Genomic DNA, 19,553 nt, shown 5'->3' with positions numbered 1-19,553 from the left:
TTTGCATATACACAAGTACCCTAACTGTTGTGAAGGAAGGCTACAGGTTACATGAAGATGAGTTCATTAGCAGGAATAACGGAACAGGTGAGAGCCAGGCAGCACCGCTTCCAGTCCAGGGTGCAGGCAGCAACTGACCAATGGACTGGAACACCGTGGAAGAATGCTAAAGGCATTCCATGCCTCGCTCCAAGAAAAGAATACATCATGAGCAATACACAACACATCCCGCCCCCTTACACAAAAAGATAAATATGACAATGAAGATTGCAATCAAAATGTCTAAATCTATACACAGTACAAATGTACAAACAAAAATTAAACTATAACCAAGTGACATATTCCTTTAGCCACCCCGGGAGGACTCCCTTCTTTCTTCCACTCACACCAACACCCTCTGCTACCACAACAGGATTAATGGCAGCTGAACGCACTTCATTCCAGATTGCCTTCAGAAACATCCGCATTTCCCAGCGGCACTTCCACCGCTGTGTCCCTGGGTTGAGCTTCCAAACTATTCTGGCCGTCCACCGCGCCCTTCTCTACAGCACTCTCCACCACCTCCCTTCCCAAACCAACATCAGAAGATACTCTGGATTGAATGGTGCTTGGGTCAAGAAAATCATCCATTCAGTATCCTTCACACCATCAGCACACATCAATCCTTCACAAATCAATGCTTTTAAGATTCCACACTCTACCATCATCCAAACACACTGCATTGCGCATCATCTCCACAACTTCTTATGGTGGTCCGAACTGACTTTCGCCCTTAGAAGCCTCACCAGGTCTCTTCACACGAACCAAATCACCAACCTTGACCTGTACTTCCTTCACACCATGAGTCTTGTCGTAACAGAATTTAATCTCATCATGCATCTGTACCAATCTGTTTCCAAACTCCGCCGCTGACTATTGTTTCAGCGTGCCATCAAAAAGCCAAGCTGGAGAAAATTTACACCAGGGTTTCCTGCCTCTCTGATAATAAAAGAAGACAAACCAGTAGCATCATGAGTGGTGATTCTATTAGCCCAAACAGCCTTCTGCAATTCTATCTTCCAATCCTTTTTCTTGCACATAGCAGCTTGGATGACCCCCTTCAACACTCGCTTGAAGCGCTCAACAGTGCAGTTACTGCTAGGGTTGTAAAGAGCCGTGGTTTTATGCTTGATACCCACTCTATCAAAATACTTCTTGGCACTCGTGGATATAAACTGCACTCCATTGTCACCTAAAACACTTGGCGGTAAGCTTTCCATTACAATTTGTCAAGGAATGAGAACAGTGTCGGCGTCTACTCATTCAAAAATGTTTACTATAGGCCATTTAGAAAAGAGATCAATGGCAACTAAACCATATTCCAGACTCTCCCACAGGACAAAAAACGTCCACAGAGACAACTTCCCATGGCAGATGAGGAATCAAACCCTCACTCATTGCAGGTTAAGGTTTTTAAACACTTATCAGAGGAACAAATCTCACAAGTCTTTCCACAGCCTTATCAAATCCGGGCCACCAAAAGATGCATTTAACAATGATCTTGGTTCTTACAATTCCAAAATGACCCTTATGGCACAATTGTAACACCTTGTTTCTCGGACTCTCCGGAGGAATGACCCCGTCACCCCTCAACTATATCCTCACCCATGGACAGTTCAGTTCTAACCTCCCAAAAAGGATAGAAATCCTCTGTTACGTCGTCCTTCTTAGGTCAACCTTTGCACAAGCACTCCTGAACCAGTCGTAACTTAAGGTCTTTACCTTGTTCCTCCATCCACTCAATTTTCCTCGATGGCGGATATACCAGCATCTTGAATAAGTGCAATGTTGAAATCCCCCCATACACAACACTAACTCACTCAAAGGAACCAGCTGGTTGCTGATGGGAGATCAGATGGCTGATGTGACTGACCGTTTGAGGTCTTGGTTTACAAGAAGAAAAATAAAGACTTTGAATCAATTGCACACAAATTGTGCAAGGTGATTCAAGACTACCAATGCGCATCACCAAAACAATTAGCAGGAGAAAAAAAAAAAAAAAGGAAAAAAAAAAAAGCACAGCCCATTTAAAGAACCACTAACCTTTACAGAGAAGTCCATTCAGTAGAAAATTATGCACGCAAATCAAACCAGTCTAAAGCCAAGCACACGAGCCAGAAATGTAGACATGCTGTTTCTATTGGCACATGTCTAGATACAGTAAACACATGCCTGGTCGAAGATGTGCCACCTATAAAGACGCTAAATACCTTCTGGTTGCAAGTGGGACCAGACAGCAGCATGTGGATGCTGAGCATTCATTAAAGCATGTGGTGCAAAAACCACAGATATTTTCCGCTGCAGTAAAGGAGGAGTGTAGCTGAGCAACATACGAAAGCTAGCTTATGCTGAAGTCCAAACACAAAGCACCATGCAGTGTTACACTTGCCGACCGTATAAAACATGTTTCACTGGACACTGCAGTCAGTGTACACTTTGCACAGACCAAAAGTGCTTAGACAATGGTCTCACAAGCAGATGTAACAGTAGGTGTATATCCTAGGGGCCATTAAGGACAAACATCTACGTGCAAGCTATGCCGCTCAAACTCAAATGTAGTAAATTGATCTGTTAAATAACATATGTACCATCCACAACGAACCCACTCATTGTTTATGCAAGATGCACATGCCATTTATAGGTTGTCCACAGACTATACAAGCAAAGCAGGCAAATCTTTTGCTCGGGCAACACAAAGAACCACACCCAGAATTACAAATTACTACTGTGACCTCACAATAGGTTTTGAAAAGCTAGAGTCGAGAGCAGCCTAATATGCATGTAGTTTTGGAAAAATACTTTTTTTTCCCCCCCCCTGTAGGCTAGAATGTAATACTTGGTCCTAAAGATTATCGCAAAATCCTACAGAAGCTGAAAGAGGGTTTAATACGTGCAGTGCAGAACCATTTTTCAAAAAAACTGCTCGTCCAATGTGTGTTCATAAGGCCAAGACAATTACAGACAACACAACAAACCACCGAACTTTAAAACCCCTCAAAGTAAAAAGTTAGTGCAGAGTTGAAAGCACACCATAGGAAAAACATGCGACTTTATGGGCAGTGTATGGCAATCTAGGACACAAATCAAAAGAGCGGGTGGTTCAATAACAGTTTTCCATAGCCACTGGAGGTTCATCAAGCATCTGCAGGGTTGTCGGTTTCAGAAAGTACACCACCAGCTGCATCAAGCAGGTGTCTAGAAGGCAATTGACATTCATCAAAACACTAATACAACCTGGGTCATTAATTGAGCCAAAAAATTACACAAACAGGTCTAAGTGAACCCCATTCTCAACGTGACGACTCTATAAGAGAGCACTCCCTTCAACAGGACCCATCAATCACTTAAGGTGGTTAATTGTTATTATCATCTGGGTCTGTGTACTCCAACCAGCAGGACCAGTTCATGAAACAGTGACCCGGTCGCTAGCATAGAAGGAGCAACCAAGGAGGATTGTCACCTGATCTCTCACGAATATTGTCTTGGATGAGGTACTACCCATAGATCAAGGTGGGAAATCCTAAAGGTCAGCAGTAAAATCATAATAGTGTGAGTTAAAAATGGCTAAGGGTGCTCAAAAGTTCTTTAATAGTAGAGAACCCCTGTCATATTTAAAAAGCAAGATGGCAATATTGCATAAATTAAATTGACATTATGCTATTGTCCATAGCAAGTACGGTCCGTACTTGCTATGGACAATAGCATAATGTCAATTTGTCAATTTAATTTATGCAATATTGCCATCTTGCTTTTTAAATATGACAGGGGTTCTCTACTATTAAAGAACTTTTGAGCACCCTTAGCCATTTTTAACTCACACTATTATGATTTTACTGCTGACCTTTAGGATTTCCCACCTTGATCTATGGGTAGTACCTCATCCAAGACAATATTCGTGAGAGATCAGGTGACAATCCTCCTTGGTTGCTCCTTCTATGCTAGCGACCGGGTCACTGTTTCATGAACTGGTCCTGCTGGTTGGAGTACACAGACCCAGATGATAATAACAATTAACCACCTTAAGTGATTGATGGGTCCTGTTGAAGGGAGTGCTCTCTTATAGAGTCGTCACGTTGAGAATGGGGTTCACTTAGACCTGTTTGTGTAATTTTTTGGCTCAATTAATGACCCAGGTTGTATTAGTGTTTTGATATTTGTTGCCAGGGGAAACACAACCTGCTGGTCTACTGTTTTGTTTAAACTTTCCCTTAGACCTCCCCCCACGTTGATATGTGTTATCAATTGACATTCATCACCCAGGCCTATAGATGCAGACATCACGAGGTGCTGCAAACTTCCCCAACGTATTCTCACATAATCGGATTACTTTTAACACATACATTCCGAATAGTTCCAGACTTCAATTAGGCTTACAGGCCCCTAAACCCTGAAACAGTCGGTGGATCTAGAGTTGTGAGAAGGGCCTAGAGCACTCCATGAGCCTATGAAAGGTGAGTGGAGGACTCCGGACAACAAGATGACTGGAGTGACCAGCCATTATCACCAATGATCTACAGGTCATGAGTCTGAATAGCGATAAGGCAAGCTCAGATTTCCATCCTTCAAGGATAACAAATTGGGCAACTAATTGCTATTATTTATGTATAGAAACAGAGCAAGTGTGGCAACAGTGCTTCATACAAGTAACATTACTGGAACTAGTAACCAGCAAACTACTTTGTCTACCAACTTTCCTGGTTTAAAGTTTTAAGTACGTTATAAAAGGAGTCAGTTGATGCAGCAAATTACTGCATCTAAGCATTCAACCACCACATCTACCTAAAGGTAATCTTCTGCACAGCAGTTAAACCTCCTGCCTTCATCACTCCCGCCCTACATAAAGAATTTAAACTGGTTATTTGGAGGCCAGATGCAAATTTAAACTGGCCTGCATGCAGCTGCACAGCTCACTTCCCATTTACATAGCAACAAACTGAATGTTCAGTCTTCAATGCAAATCCATCTGCAGACTGAAAGCTCCAACACCTAATAGGAGTCTACCTCCAATCCACCTCACAAACTACATCCTCTAGAATTTCTAATCAGTAATTTTTTTCTAAAACCACTCCATTTACTCTTGTACCATCTCAAAAACACATCACAATTCCTAGATTCCTCATTTCCACCAACATGTTCTAGTACATGTTTTACGCCAGGTAAAGCTGAGGGGAATTAGATTGCTGGTCACAGCGCCTACAGTATTCGATGCATGGGCCAACCCAAGGCTCTCATTTCCTCGTAACAAAATACGCCCTGCAACCTCCATCATCTACTTAAAGTAAAGCATAAAAATTAAGTGTTACAAAAAAATAACCCAGCGTTGCAAGTTGAATAGCAAGTTTGGCTATTTTATAACAGTCTGAATTTCCAAAGAAAATGTAGCACATTATAAAATGTTGATAGCTATACACAGACTCAATTTGAGCGCTGGCAAAAAGACCATCAATGACAAAGGAATGGCAGCAGAAACCACCACCTTAAAATCAAAGCAGGTTGTTGAATTGATAAGCCCCCTGTTACATACTTTTTAAAACAACTTTCATGTAAATACATTTGAATGCTGGACAAGAGGAGACTTACCCGTGTCATTTTAAAAAAGTCTAAGGAGGGACGGTTCCACCGGACATCTTCCTCACGCCTGCGCTTTAGTCTGGTTTTCCTTTCATTCAGCACACATGGTTGTGAACGGCATCTGAGCAAGCCCTGACGACGGCTCAGCTCTGGCGTCGAGGTGGGAGTGCTATTTGCTGAAGGCAAGAGGTTGCCAGTCTCAGTAATGTGCTCCTGGGAAAGAGACAGGCGACGCCTTGGATTAAAGTCAAATGGTCCTCCAGAATTCCATCTTGAGCTTGTGCTTCCCTCGCTACTGTCCACAAAGCCGCTACTTGCAGATGAAGGCCTCGGAACTGGCGACGTATCAAAGCCAGTGATGGTGAACATACTACTCGGTGACAGCACATGTTGTGGAAGGCTAATGCTGGTGCTTCGCTGAAGAGTAGCATTCCCATGACTGTTGGAACGCTGTAAGGTGGTACTGCCCCCACTGTTGCACCGCCTCTTTGACACTGGAGTCCAGACCTTTGAACTGCCAGGTTTCCATGGGGACCGGCAGCGGGCTAGCTCATCTGGCTCTGAGAGAGACCTGCAGTGCCGCTTTGTGGGAGGTGCCAATGGCTGCCCAAGGCTCTCATTGAGGTTTAGATCACTGATCCAGCCTGACACAAGGGATGTGTGGGAGGGTTCCTGCCACTGCAGACTCACACTGTTTGCTCGGCCCATGTTGAATGGGCACGATGGGAAAGTGAAAAATGAATTCTTGTTCACCTCAGATCGTAATGGATAATTCCCATGTAAAATCTTCCAAGGGCTGTCTTCTAAAAAGTAGAATGTAAGCACAAGGAAAGGAAAGCAAGAAACATTAAGTTAGCACAGATAAGTGGTTCTATATACACAGTACATGTCAGAGCATGACAATTGTGACTGACAATTTTAAAATCGACATTTGCAACAGGGAAAAAAGCACAAAGTATCTGTACAGTCTATACAAATGCTTTTTCTATACCAAGTGTAATAAGCATCCATTCGGCTTCGTTCCTTCTTAGCCCAGGAGGTTTATTTGTTAGCATTTCCAACTTTTAGAAGCAGAGCTTTAGGATACAAAAGATTGGTGTGCTCACTTCTATCCCTAGATATAGACTTCTGTCCAGGAAAAAATAATCTTTACTAAAAGGAATATGCTACTTACCAGTATGCATCTGTTCCGGGCATGTAGAGCTGCAGATCTACACACTTGTGCATAGATCGCCATCTGGTGTTGGGCCCGGATGTTTGCAGTTTGTTTTTCCTCTTGGAAAGTCTTTGGAAGTCACGAGTTTGGCGACTCCTCCCTTGGATCGTATTGCACATGGGCTTCTGCTCCATCCTCAGATTGTTTTTCGCCAGCAGGGAAAGATGGAGCGTAGTAATAACAGTGAAGATGCCCATGTGTGTTTTATCTAGATAAGATAAGCTGGAACAGATACAGGTAGCCAGGGAGGTGGGTGGGCGTGTGTAGCTCTGCAGCTCTACATGCCAAGAACAGATGCATACTGGTAAGTAGCATATTCCGTCGAGGCATATGAGCTGCAGATTACACACTTGTGCATAGATTATATAGCAGTATCCACTGTTAGCGGCGACTACCCATATCTGTTGCAGTGGTTTGAAATAATGTTTTGAGAACAGCCTGGCCCACACTAGCTTGTTGTTTAGTTTGCACATCTACACAATAGTGTTTGGTGAAAGTGTGCAGTGTTGACCATGTAGCTGCTTTGCAGATATCTAATGGGATGTTCCCTAGGAAAGCCATTGAAGCATCTATTACGTGTAGAACGTGCTTTAGCGTTCGCCTTGCTTTATGGTAGCAAATTTGAATACATTTGATAATCCACCTAGCTATACCCGACTTGGAGATGGGGTTGCCCTTGTGTGGTGGAGAGAAAGAGACAAACAGTTGTTTGGTCTTACGGAAAGGTTGTGTTCTCTCGATGTAGTAGAGTAAGGCTCGTTTGACATCTAGTGTGAGGAGAGCTCTTTCTGCAACAGTTTGTGGTTGCGAGAAGAATACTGGTAGTTCTACAGATTGGTTTAGGTGAAAAGGAGAAATGACTTTGGGGAGGAATTTTGGGTTGGTACGAAGAACCACCTTATTATGGTGCATTTGTAGAAAGGGTTCTTGAATAGTAAATGCTTGTATTTCACTGACCCTTCTGAGGGAAATGATGGCTACAAGAAAAGCGGTTTTCCATGTTAAGAATTGAAGTTCACATTTGTGTAGGGGTTCAAAAGGAGGTCCCATTAGTCTGGTGAGAACGATATTTAGGTTCCACACAGGTGAGGGTGGCATTCTGGGGGGAATTATTCTTTTAAGGCCTTCCATGAAAGCTTTAATGGCAGGTACTCTAAGAGTGCGAGATGTTGCCTGTTTTGTAGGCAAGCTGCTATGGCTGCTAGGTGTAGTCGAATGGACGTATAGGCTAGATTGCACCTTTGTAGGTGGAGTAAGTAGCTTATGATGTGTTGAATGGACACATCTAGTGGATTGATGGTGTTGTTATGACAATAGACAACAAAACGTTTCCACTTGGCGGCATAGCACGCTCTAGTGGTAGGGCGCCTAGCTTCTTTGATGAAGTTCATACAGTCAGGGGGAAGATTTAGGTACCTGAATTCTAGGATTTCAGGAGCCAGATCACAAGGTTGAGCTGAGCTGGGTCCGGGTGTCTGATCTCTCCATGGTTCTGGGTTAAGAGGTGTGGAGAGAGGCGTCATTTTTGATGCGCTACTACAGATAGTTCCAGCAGTTCCAGCAGTGTGGTGTACCACGGTTGTCTGGCCCAAGTTGGCACTACTAATATTAGTATGAGGGAGTGCTGTTGTAGTTTGCACACTACTAGTGGAATGAGTGGGAGAGGCGGAAAAGCGTACGCAAATCTGCCTGACCAGTTCATCCATATCGCATTGCCTTTGGACAATGGGTGTGGGTATTTGGCGGCGAAGCTTGGGCATTTTTGTTTTCGTGGGCGGCGAAGAGGTCTATCTCTGGATGCCCCCACATTTGAAAGTATGGGTGAAGAACTTGCGGGTGAAGTTCCCACTCGTGGAGTTGTTGCGTCTGTCTGCTGAGTAGATCTGCTATAGTGTTTTGTACTCCTGGGACATGTTGGGCTAGGAGAAAGATTTTCCGGGGTATGGCCCATCTCCATATGCTCTGTGTTAATTGAGAGAGCTGTGGAGAGTGTGCTGCCTTGTTTTTGAATATAATACATGGCTGTCATGTTGTGCGGATTAGGACTGCTTTCCCCAAAATGTGTGTCTGAAAGGATTTTAGGGCTAGGAAGATCGCTAGTAACTACAGATGGTTGATATGGAGTAGCTTCTGTTGAGGTGTCCATTTGCCTTGAATCATGAGATGTAATAGATGAGCTCCCCAGCTGGAGAACGATGCGTCAGTTAGTACTATCTGTGGAACCAGGTCCAGGCACGGTCGGCCTTTGGAAAGGTTTGTGGTGGTCCACCACTGCAGAGAGCAATGGGTACAACCGTCTACCAACACCAGATCTGTTAATTCACCCTGGGCCAGGTTCCATTGGTGCGCCAAGCACTCTTGGAGGACGCATCTGGAGTCTTGCGTGAGGTACTATGAAGATGCAAGAGGCCATCATCCCTATTAGTTGCATGAACACCAGAGCTGGAAGGGAGTGTTGTGCTATGAAATTTGCGCTTAGAGCCTGAATGCTTGCAATCCTGGCAGGATTGGGGTAGGCGAGCGCTTTTGAGGTGTCTATAGTGGCACCTAGATATTGTTTTATGTGGGATGGTTGGAGATGGGACTTTGTGGTTTACCGTGAAGCCCAGCTGATGAAGAAGCAGGATGGTGGTGTGTGTGTGTGTGTTGTACACACAGATTGTATGAACTGGCTTTTATCAACCAGTCGTCTAGGTATGGGAAGACATAAGTGTTGTCTTTGCAGATGTGCCGCCACCACTGCTAGGCACTTGGTGAATACTCGTGGTGCGATTGTGACTCCGAACGGGAGCACTTTGAATTGGTAGTGTTGGCCGTCTACTACAAATCTGAGGTACTTCCTGTGGGCCTTATGCACTGGAATGTGGAAGTAAGCGTCTTTTAGGTCCAAAGTGGTGAGGAAGTCGTTTTGGGAAAGTAGCGGAAGTACCTGCTGAAGCGTCACCATATGAAAGTGGTCTGAGTGTATGTATGTGTTTAGGGGCCGAAGGTCTAGGATGGGCCGGAGTCTCGTCCGTTTTAGGTATGAGAAAATACAGGGAGTAGACCCTTATATTTTGTTGGTTGGTTGGAAATTGTTCTATTGCCTCTTTATCTAGGAGGGAGATTACCTCCTGTTTGAGTAGCCGCAGATGTTCTGGTGACATTGGGCGTTGTCTGGGTGGAATGTTTTTTGGGGGGGGGGGGGGTAGTAGATGTTAGTTCTAGGCAGTATCCTGACCGAATTATTTGTTACCCATTTGTCTGAGGTGATGGTAGTCCAGACCGGAAGGAAATGTTGGAGTCTGCCCCCGACTGGAGTGTGATGGTCTGGGGGAATTGGAGTAAAGTCATTGAGGAGGCGTGGTGGCAGAGCGGGCAGTGTTTGTTTTGCCTCTGCCTTTGTTATTGTTGCCCCTGTAGCCGCCTCTTTGGTAACCCCTTGTAAAGGTTGACTGAGTAGGGGATTTATATGCAGTGGAAGCGGTGTCTGAGGAGTATCCTCTGGATGTGCTCCGAAAGGAAGAGCGGCGAAAAGAGCGTCTGCGAGGGTGAGATTGTAAGGCTCCCATGGACTTTGCCGTGTCGGGTGTCCTTTTTCATTTTCTCTAGGGCGTCATCCACTTAGGGCCAAACAGATGTTCCTGGTCAAAGGGAAGGAGGCTTGTACATCAGGTTTAAAACCAGATATCCTTAGCCAGGCATGGCAACGGAGGAGGACACTAGTATTGATAGCCCGAGAGGCTGTTTCTGCTGCATCTAAGGCACAACGTATGGAGGTATTGGTGATCGTTTTACCCTCCTGAATTAGCTCATTGGCCCTAGCTTTGTATTTATCAGGGATATGGTGCATTATGGCTTCGAGCTCGTCATAATGGGCCCTGTAAAACCTTGCTAGTAGTGCTTGTGTATTGGCCGCTTGAGATGCAGTACGTTTGCCTGATACGTCCAAGAGTTTAGACTGTCAGGTGGTGGTGCGTCACCCGACGCATGGGAGTTGGCCCTTTTCCATGCTGTGGATACCACCAAGGAATCTAGTGGAGTTGGTCCCCTTATGTAGGAGGGATCTGTTGGTGCGGCTTTACATTTTCTCAATGCGCAGGTTTATGACCCTGGCCCTGACTGGGTCCTTAAAGACCTTCGGCGCATGTTTTATAACACCCTTTAGCATAGGTAATATGGAGGTGGTCCTATGTGTGGTGTCAAGTGTATCTAGGAGGAAATCCTCCACTGGGTCGGTATGTAAATCTATCCCATGGTAGTGTGCCGCCCTTTGCAATAAATGATTGAACCCCCAAGGAGTCTTCTGGTGGAGAAGGTCTGGAAGGGTAAAGATAGTCTTGTGGGACGTTAGGGACATCAGGGATATTATAATCGTCCCATGGGTCTGGGGATCCTGTGGGGGTGGGGTACCCTGTAGGTATATATTGGGGTACATCCCCTATGTAGTCATAAGGATCCCCTTGGTCATCATCATCATCATCTGGGGATGGAGTGGGGGAATGATGAGGTGGGGGTGGCGAAGGTGGAGGAGAAGGTATTCTGAAAGGGGAGGTAGCAGAGTCCTTCCTTTTTGGAGGTGGAGGCGGAGCAGGTTTGTGATAGAGAGCATTAAATGTCCAGTTTTAGGATCCTTAGTTAATGTTTTTTGTAAGGGATCCGGTGTAAATAGTTCTGGAGAGGTTGGTTGGTCCGTCGGCGCCGAAGGAGTCGGGGCCGTTGATTTTTTAGGGTTGTCGATGCTGGTTCGTTGTTTGGAACCATGCTCGGGAAGCTCTGGTTGCTTAGTAGGCACAGAGATGGATTTTGGCTTCGAAATGTCGGTGCCGGTGGTCTTGTGGGCTTTTGTCGGTACCGAGGATGGGGTCGGTGCCGAAGAGCTAGGTCTCGACCCAGAGTGTTTTGGTGTGGGGGTCTGTGTCGAGATGGAGGCCGGTTTCTTTTTCGGTGCCGAAGGATGTTTATCGGCTCCGACGGTGGGCTGGCTCGAGCCCGAGCCGCCTGAAGGCTTAATAAGCTTCTTTACCAGCCCCGAAGGTGCAGTGTGGGAAGCAGTGTCTTTGGTCTTGCTTAGGCCCGAAGGCGTGACTGAATCCTTTTTCGGTGCCGGCGAGGGTGTGGGAGGGGGGTAGAGTAGTACTCACGACCCTCTGTGCCGAAGTAATGTCCTCCACATCTGAATCGTCGGCTTCGGAGGCACTGACTAGTCCCTCGTCGGTGTGGTGTTCTTCTGGAGCGTTGACGCCCTCCCCGATGAGGTCATCCGGGATCACCGAAGAGTGTGCCATGGTTCTTCTGGCTCTTCGATCCCAAATAGTTTCCTTGGACCCGAGGGATTTACACGCCAGACAGTCTCGAGCCTAGTGTTCAGGGGAGAGGCAGAGGTTGCACACCTTGTGGAGATCGGTGTGGGGAAAATTTGACCCACATCGTGGACACTTTAAATGGAGTCCTTTCCATTAGCCAGGACCGAAGCTTGGGTAGGCCCGAAGGCTGCCCTCGACGACTGGAACCGAAAGTCTTGCCGATGAAGGGCGTGGAGAGTGGGAAGATCGCGATTGAAACAATACCGCGAATTGGGGTGAGGATTGCGCGTCAATCGTCGAACTGGAAGCTGTTCGGAACGGGAAGGCGAAGATTACATCCGAGCCCGATGGCGGAAAAAAAAACAATCTGAGGATGGAGCCGAAGCCCATGCGCAATACAATCTGAGGGAGGAGTCGCCAAACTCGTGACTTCCAAAGACTTTCCAAGAGGAAAAACAAACTGCAAACATCCGGGCCCAACACCAGATGGCGATCTATGCACAAGTGAGTAATCTGCAGCTCATATGCCTCGAACATATATCTATCCCCCCCCACCCTTTTTTTTTTTTTATGATTTAACAATGCAGCAGAATCGTGAATAAAACAATTCTATGCTGCATTGAGATGAAGCCCAAAGGTTTGTGAACTCTGTATTCTGGAAATGTGTGAAGGGGGTATGATTTTGCTGCTCTGGAGCATACCAGTTGCTGAAAAAACGGGACAATACAACTGAAAGCAACAGTTCTTGGAAGAGCAATGAAGCTATTCATTCTAGCAACTACACTCCCTCTACCCAAAACATGAAGCAAGTTTCCCTTACAAATTATGATTCCAGAGTAAGGCAGACACCTGTAGGGTTGGGATTTTTGTTTCAGTGCTGCACCTCTGATTATGGTACATTTGCATTGATTGGCAGGGCTATCATTCAGCTTACGGTTTTGTCTGAAAGCAATGAAGTGTGCCTGGAAAATTCAATTAGCCAAGACATGTCTAAAATGTACCCGTGTTGAAATGGATGAGCAATTGGAGAAACTGCATAGACTGGAAAATATGGTTATATTTCTAAAATGAAGTATCAAACACCTGCATGATGTACTTTCAGTAAATTACCATTAATAGAGCACTACTGTCTAGATTCTGTGGACTAAAGAATGTCAATACTGGTCAAGAAAATCAAAGGCAACTTCCATGTAGATAGTTCATTTAGCAAAAGCATTTGGACCAAGTTAACCAAATGAGACACCTTCAAACAAAATAGGAGCCTACAAATCCATCAGAAGACTTGCGTGGAGAAAACTGTAGCCCAATGACCCCACCCGTCGACATGGTTGGCAACTAGGAATGGTTAAAAGGTGGGCCAGGAGCAGCAGCGTGAGTTTTTGGCAGCTACAAGCAAAGATCAGCTGCTGCATTTGAAAGATATGGAACTCGAACACTGTACGCTGGGTTTGACTAAGCAAGCAGGTCCAAGCACAAGGCTAACAACCAGAGAAGGCTGATGAAAAAACAGCAAAAGGTAGAAAAAAACAAAAAAAAAAAAAAAAAACAGCATGCTCCACTCTGGGTCCCTTGTTCCCATTTGCAAACGAGAGGCTTCTCAATTTTCCATATTACCCTGACAAAAACATTGCTACAGGTTTTTCATAGGACTTACCATCGATTTCGTAAGGGAACAAGCTGCCACTTTTGTTCAGCTTCTCAGATGAGTGCTGAAATTAACCAGAGAAAGAAGTTTCAACACCATACAATAAATACATGGTGTGAAAGACACTGAACATACCACCTTAGGCATGGATCCTTTCTTTCGGATGCACAGGTATTCATCACAGTTTCCAAAAAGCAAGCAAATCTCTTAAATTTACTAGATTAGATTACTTCACTTTCCCATTCCCCTCCCAATCTACCACATCATTTGTGGCACCTCATGACATAGGCCATACACGGCAATTTCAGGGGGACTGGTTTTAAAATGGGGGAGGTGCTTAGGGAGCCCTAGGACATCCATAAACTACATTTCCACCACAGCATACAGTAAGTTATCTATAACATAAGAGCATGGCACACTCATTGCCCCTCAAATACCTTCAGTGAAACTTACAATGTTGCTTGTACCTAGCTTGTTTAATAAGTTATATTAAATACAAGCTGTTTCACAAAATGACTTAACAGTGCAGTTCCATATGGCGAGATGCACTCAGAAAAATAGCTTTGCCTGAATAAATTACTGCTGACCAATCAAAGAATTCGTATTTGTCAGCTCTAAAGCTAAAACCAGGAATACTCAGTAGTCCATGGATATTATATGTAATCCGTTGCGAGTTTGTCAGGTTGCTTTACTTGATTAAGACTCCTTTTGAAAAGCCTTCTTTGGAAATTGTTTTTTGTATCAAGCCAAGAAAGATAATATTGTTTGGAGACTTCCTTTCCTAAAATACCATTCAGTGCTATGTAAACATCCTTGAGCTGAAAGCATTTAAGTTATTTACAGACTAAGTGCAACTACCTTGCAGTAGAACGTTGCCTCGAAAACGACATACGTCTAGAATATCAAACCATTCCCCCTCCCTCAAGGAATCTATCGCATGATTCAGGAGTAGCTGCTTTGCATATACTTACACATAGGCATGATACAGATCAGGTTTCAGCCACGCTGTGTCCTTCATAAGGGAACACAAACATGCAACACCCACTATAACTTAGCTATTGACGACCAGACCGCACTGTCACAAATATATGCAAAGCATTAGCCAAAGTAGGTGGGATGATTTAAGTAAGCATTTTACATCAGCAGCATCCTGGCATTAGCAAGTCTTGCACAGCGAACAAGACTCCTGCAACTGACACCATGTGACCATAAGGATATACAGTTTACCAGTCATCATGAAGGTCAAAATGTACTGTGACTGGTCACATCTTGAACAACCACTACAATTGCCAATAGCATGGTGTATTGCTAGATTACTAGCCAGTTAGAATTTCCATAAGACATGGAATATTACCTCAGCATGACTCCAACGTGGTACTCAACCTATTAAAAGTGAGCAGATCGAAGTTTACTACAGCTACCCCAACAGAAATTGATAACTATCGTAGCATGGGAATGCCAGAAAACCCATAAGACATACTGCAGAACAAGCACACTAACTTGTAGAGCTGGCATCATGGATCCACTTCTTAGAGTGCCATGAATTAAGGACTATGGCAATTCAGCTCCTTGACACGACAGTGCAGAAAACAGGGAAGCTTTACAGGCCGCAAAATAAAGTTAGGGAGAGGGAATGGAATCATTCCATAGACTGTAGAGATAGGCCCGCACTGGGAAGAAACTTCAGAACTAAATTTGCATTGAAGGAAAAATTGACCAGGTGTGAGAAGCCAGGATACATGGAATGAAGGCTTATGGATTATTCTTGAAAAGGCAGGAGAAAGGCTGTATGTAAAGGCAAAGGATTCTATAGTGAAAGGAACCCACCTGGACAGTGGACAAGCGCTCTTTTGTTTGTGGCAGGGAATACATTAAAAGGCATAGCTTGATAGTCAACCTGACAGAGGTACTTGGTCAGCTGGTAATAAAAGATCTGGATAAGCCAGGGATCACAGTGGAGTAAGGTTTTGTGAACATGACAGTTGCTTCCCAAACTGGGAGTCAGTGGACAAGTGCTGGGCATTCCAATAGGTTGCAGAATAAGCAAATTATCTTGTTCTGGACCAATAACTAGCACTGGATTAAAGTAATTTCTTTTTGAAGAGTAAAGTTGAAAAGTAGAAATGCTGGAAACTAAATAGATCAGAACCCGAATTTCAAAGGAAAAATACATACGAAAGATTTGTAAATTGTTACCAGCCACAAACCGCTTCAGAGTAATCACCAGTACCAATACTTCTGAACTGGGTTTTAAGGCTCAATGCTTCAGGACTGTCAGAGTACATGGAGAATGACTTGAGTGACAATTTGGACAGGTGAATGTCCATCTGATGTGTGAACCCTACAAGTCCTGTATATTCTAGGAATCGCTACACTGACACCACCAAGATTGTCATTCTGTAATCTGCTTTGGGGTTTTGCACTGCAGCTATGCAGAGTCATGAAGTAATTTGAAGGCTCTGCATGGTGGTTTATAGATCATAGGTGCTTTTTAAAAGGCGATTTATGCCCATGCAGCAGTCTACACCTTCTTTGTGTTATATAAATACCACTGTCAACACAAGTGTGACCAAAACATGAATGATTTAATAGCTAAGTGAAATGTTGGTGAGCTGGTCACTTAAGCATGAGTATGCAAGAAATACACTAAGTAGCATTCGAAATCAGCTACATCTCTGTACTTCTGCCAAGATGTGGGCACATGCAGAACCTTCAAGAAGTCCAACACTATACAAACCAATGAATATCCATAACTCGGAGGGTCACAGTCCATCTCAGAGTAGTGCGAACACACAGCTGGTCACAGGTTGCAACCGTCTGTGGCTCATATGCGACATGGAGTTGGGCGTACAACAGGCAGATTGATGCAGATTTAGGTTACAGCGGGCTATAGGTACCCACTAATATAGTCAGCTATTGAAGATGTAAACTCCTAATGATCATAAACAGAGCATAAATTAGAGGGGGGGGGGAGGGGGGGGACACACCTTATCTGGTCAATAATGTACAGTAGATTGTCAAAGTTAACCATGAGCTTGTTATCAAAGATTCAATGAAAAACTCAAACATTAATGTCCTTGTTGCACAAAGTTACAAAACTGATCAATACAGTTCCTCTCAATTAAATCCAAGAAACACTCTGCTTTCCACAGATGTTCAAATGGTAGGGGAGAGATTAGAAGGTATTAATGTTAGACTGATAACAAGAGTCTCATTAACAGACAATGATTAGACATTGAGGGATCAGAAAGCCCTATGCAATTCCTTGAAACCAAGCTACAAACTAACTCAGCTACATATGTGCACTGCAAAAGAACCAAAGATCATGGTAATGGAAAAGCATAACTGACGGCAGAATTATTTTGTACTTTCACAGCAACGTGAAGTTTTTACTCTACATGGATAAGAGGCTAAAAAGTCTGCTCTAGAAGGTATATGAAGGGCTAGCTCGTTTAAGAGAAACCAGTTTGTTTCTCAATTCTCAAAACTTTTCGGATTACTTGAAATTTGAGTGAAAACAGATTTAAGCTAGTTCATGAAGAAAAACTTCAGTTGAAAGGTAAACTGAGATTCCCAGGTTTAAAAAAAAAAAAAAAAAAAAAAAATCCTACTCAGAACCGCACTTTGAACGATAAATTGAAAGAGACGGAATAGGGGTAACTTACAAAAATGTTCCTGGAAAATGTGGGAGCTAAGTGGGATAATAAAGAAGCCAGACTTGTGCACAACCTTACTATCACAAGTCCTAAATATATATATATAAATAATGATACAAAGGTAGTTAAGCAAAACCAACTGTTACTACATTGATTGACTATATACTGCAGTAAAGAGGTTCTTAACCTCTGTAATTTTGTGGACCCCCCACTGAATCACTTTTGGAAGCCCAGGACCACCACCACCACCTAGGCAAGACAAAAAAAGCGAAATTTTAATTTTAAAACAAGGTTGGAGCTTTACAATTTGGTTTTATATCTGAAATACAAAGCAATATCCTAAAAGATGCTCCTCGTTAGTGCAGATTAGTGGTTCGTTTGAGGTCAACCACCATCCATACTAAGGTTAGTTGTACTTGTGCTGCTGCCTCCTTTGGTATTTCCATTGTTCTTTGCGGTAAATTTAAATGTACGAACTATATGTATTCAGGCGCAAGGCTGCTAGGCTAAGTGTTGCTGGTTCTGGGTTAAAAATGTGACCCCTTTTCATGGTGAGAAGTTCCTGGTCTACCTTGAATTTAACTCCTGAATAGTTCGATTAGGCTCGAGTACAAGGTTTGTCTTGTCCTTTGAGGGGCTAGGAGTATTAGGTTTGGCTGCTTGTTTTTTCTGATTCGTGGGAGCTGCTGTTCAGTCGGCTGAGTTGATCCACTTCAGTGCTGTTCTTTCCTGGCAGGTGAATGGTCTGTAGGCTGATTATCCTTGAATTGGCACATTTCCGTATTATATTCCCAGAGCTTGTTTGCTTAGGGTGAATGATGGTTTCTCTTTGTTTGTTGAGGTAAAACATTGTCATGATGTTTTTTCCCCCCAGCTTATAAAGCGCACGGTTACCCGGAGGTGACCTGGCGTCAATGGCGAATTCTTCTAAGAGCATGGGTGGGCCAGGACGATAGGTAGCTGAGGGAAGACTTTATAGATTAAAAAGCCATGATTTGAGCGGTTACCTAAAAGCAAGAAGTTAGTAGAGTTCCTCAGATTTCAAGGGAGGGCATTCCATGCCTTGGCTGCACCTATTCACCTATTATAAAACTTCTTCCCCCAACCACCCCCCGCCACCCCCCTCCCCCCACAAGGCTTTCTTCATGGGAGGTATATTCACCATTTTAGCTCCTGATGAGCGCAAGGTTCTCTTAGGGGCATACCATTTAAACTGGTTAGCCAAGAAGTCAGACCCCTGACAATGCAGTGCTTTGAAAACCAAGCACAGTGACTTGAATTGCACCCTTTTCCTGATGGGCAGCCAGTGTAGTCTTCGTAATTCTTTGGCTACAGATACAAATTTGGAGATGCCCATCACCAATCTTGCTGCCGCATTTTGCAGAATCTGCAATCTGTTTAAATGCCGCTCTAAGAGGTTTAAATAGAGCCCATTGCAGTAATTCAGCCGCGATAGCACCATAGAGGATACAACTGTTCGCAGGCTGTCTTCTGGCAAAAACGGTTTGATCTTTATCATCTTGAGGGACTGAAAAGTGGCAGAGGACGTAGCCTTTATCTGATCCTCAAAGTTCAATTGCCTTTCTTTTGGGCATGGGGACACTGCCCATGTCTGGTGGCCACCAGTCAGGGGTCCAGAAGTTGCTTTATTACCAAAGAGGAGGACCTCTGTTTTGGCTCTGTTCAATTTCAGACAGTTCTGTGACATCCAGGATTTGACTGTTGCCGTGCATTCTTGAAATTTCCTACTCCTGCCCATTTCCTGTCCTGTTAGAAGAGACACCACAATTTGCGTGTCATCTGCGTAGGATGTTAGACTAAAACCATGTGATCTAATCAAAGGAGCCAGGGGTGCGACATAAATGTTAAAAAGGGTTGGACTGAGGGCCAATCCCTGTGGAACTCCACATGGAAGCATAAAAGCATTGGAATAGAAGCTTCCTCCCGAGGGAAGGGGCAAGATGGCGGCCGCAACTGTGGCCGGTTAAGCTAGTGCTCTCCACCTCCACAACGCTTACCAAGTTTGTCAGCGCTCAACTAACCACTCGAGCCCAGCTCCAGAGGTTCCGGTCCCACAACCGTTGATGGTTTCTAGACTCCTCGGGGTCGCTTCAGTTTGGAGAAAGCAGCGCTTCGTACTT

The 19,553-nt window shown here is 44.2% G+C and overlaps 1 protein-coding gene across 2 annotated transcripts in view; it reads right to left on the bottom strand.

Moving 5' to 3' along the window:
• Positions 1–19,553, bottom strand: part of FAM53A (family with sequence similarity 53 member A) — a 100,984-nt gene that overhangs the window by 29,412 nt on the left and 52,019 nt on the right. For both annotated transcript variants that reach the window (XM_085642587.1, XM_085642586.1), the window contains exons 3-4: positions 13,766–13,820; positions 5,620–6,413 (exon numbers count right to left, since the gene is read on the bottom strand). In XM_085642587.1, coding sequence (XP_085498713.1) covers positions 5,620–6,413; positions 13,766–13,820 — 849 coding nt within the window. The remainder of the gene's footprint in view (positions 1–5,619; positions 6,414–13,765; positions 13,821–19,553) is intronic.

The sequence above is a fragment of the Triturus cristatus genome, chromosome 2_2, assembly GCF_964204655.1.
Source record: "Triturus cristatus chromosome 2_2, aTriCri1.1, whole genome shotgun sequence".
NCBI classification, from domain to species: Eukaryota; Metazoa; Chordata; class Amphibia; order Caudata; family Salamandridae; genus Triturus; species Triturus cristatus.
Note: the sequence above shows the minus strand (reverse complement) of the source record. Positions and strands in the feature narration are given on the sequence as shown.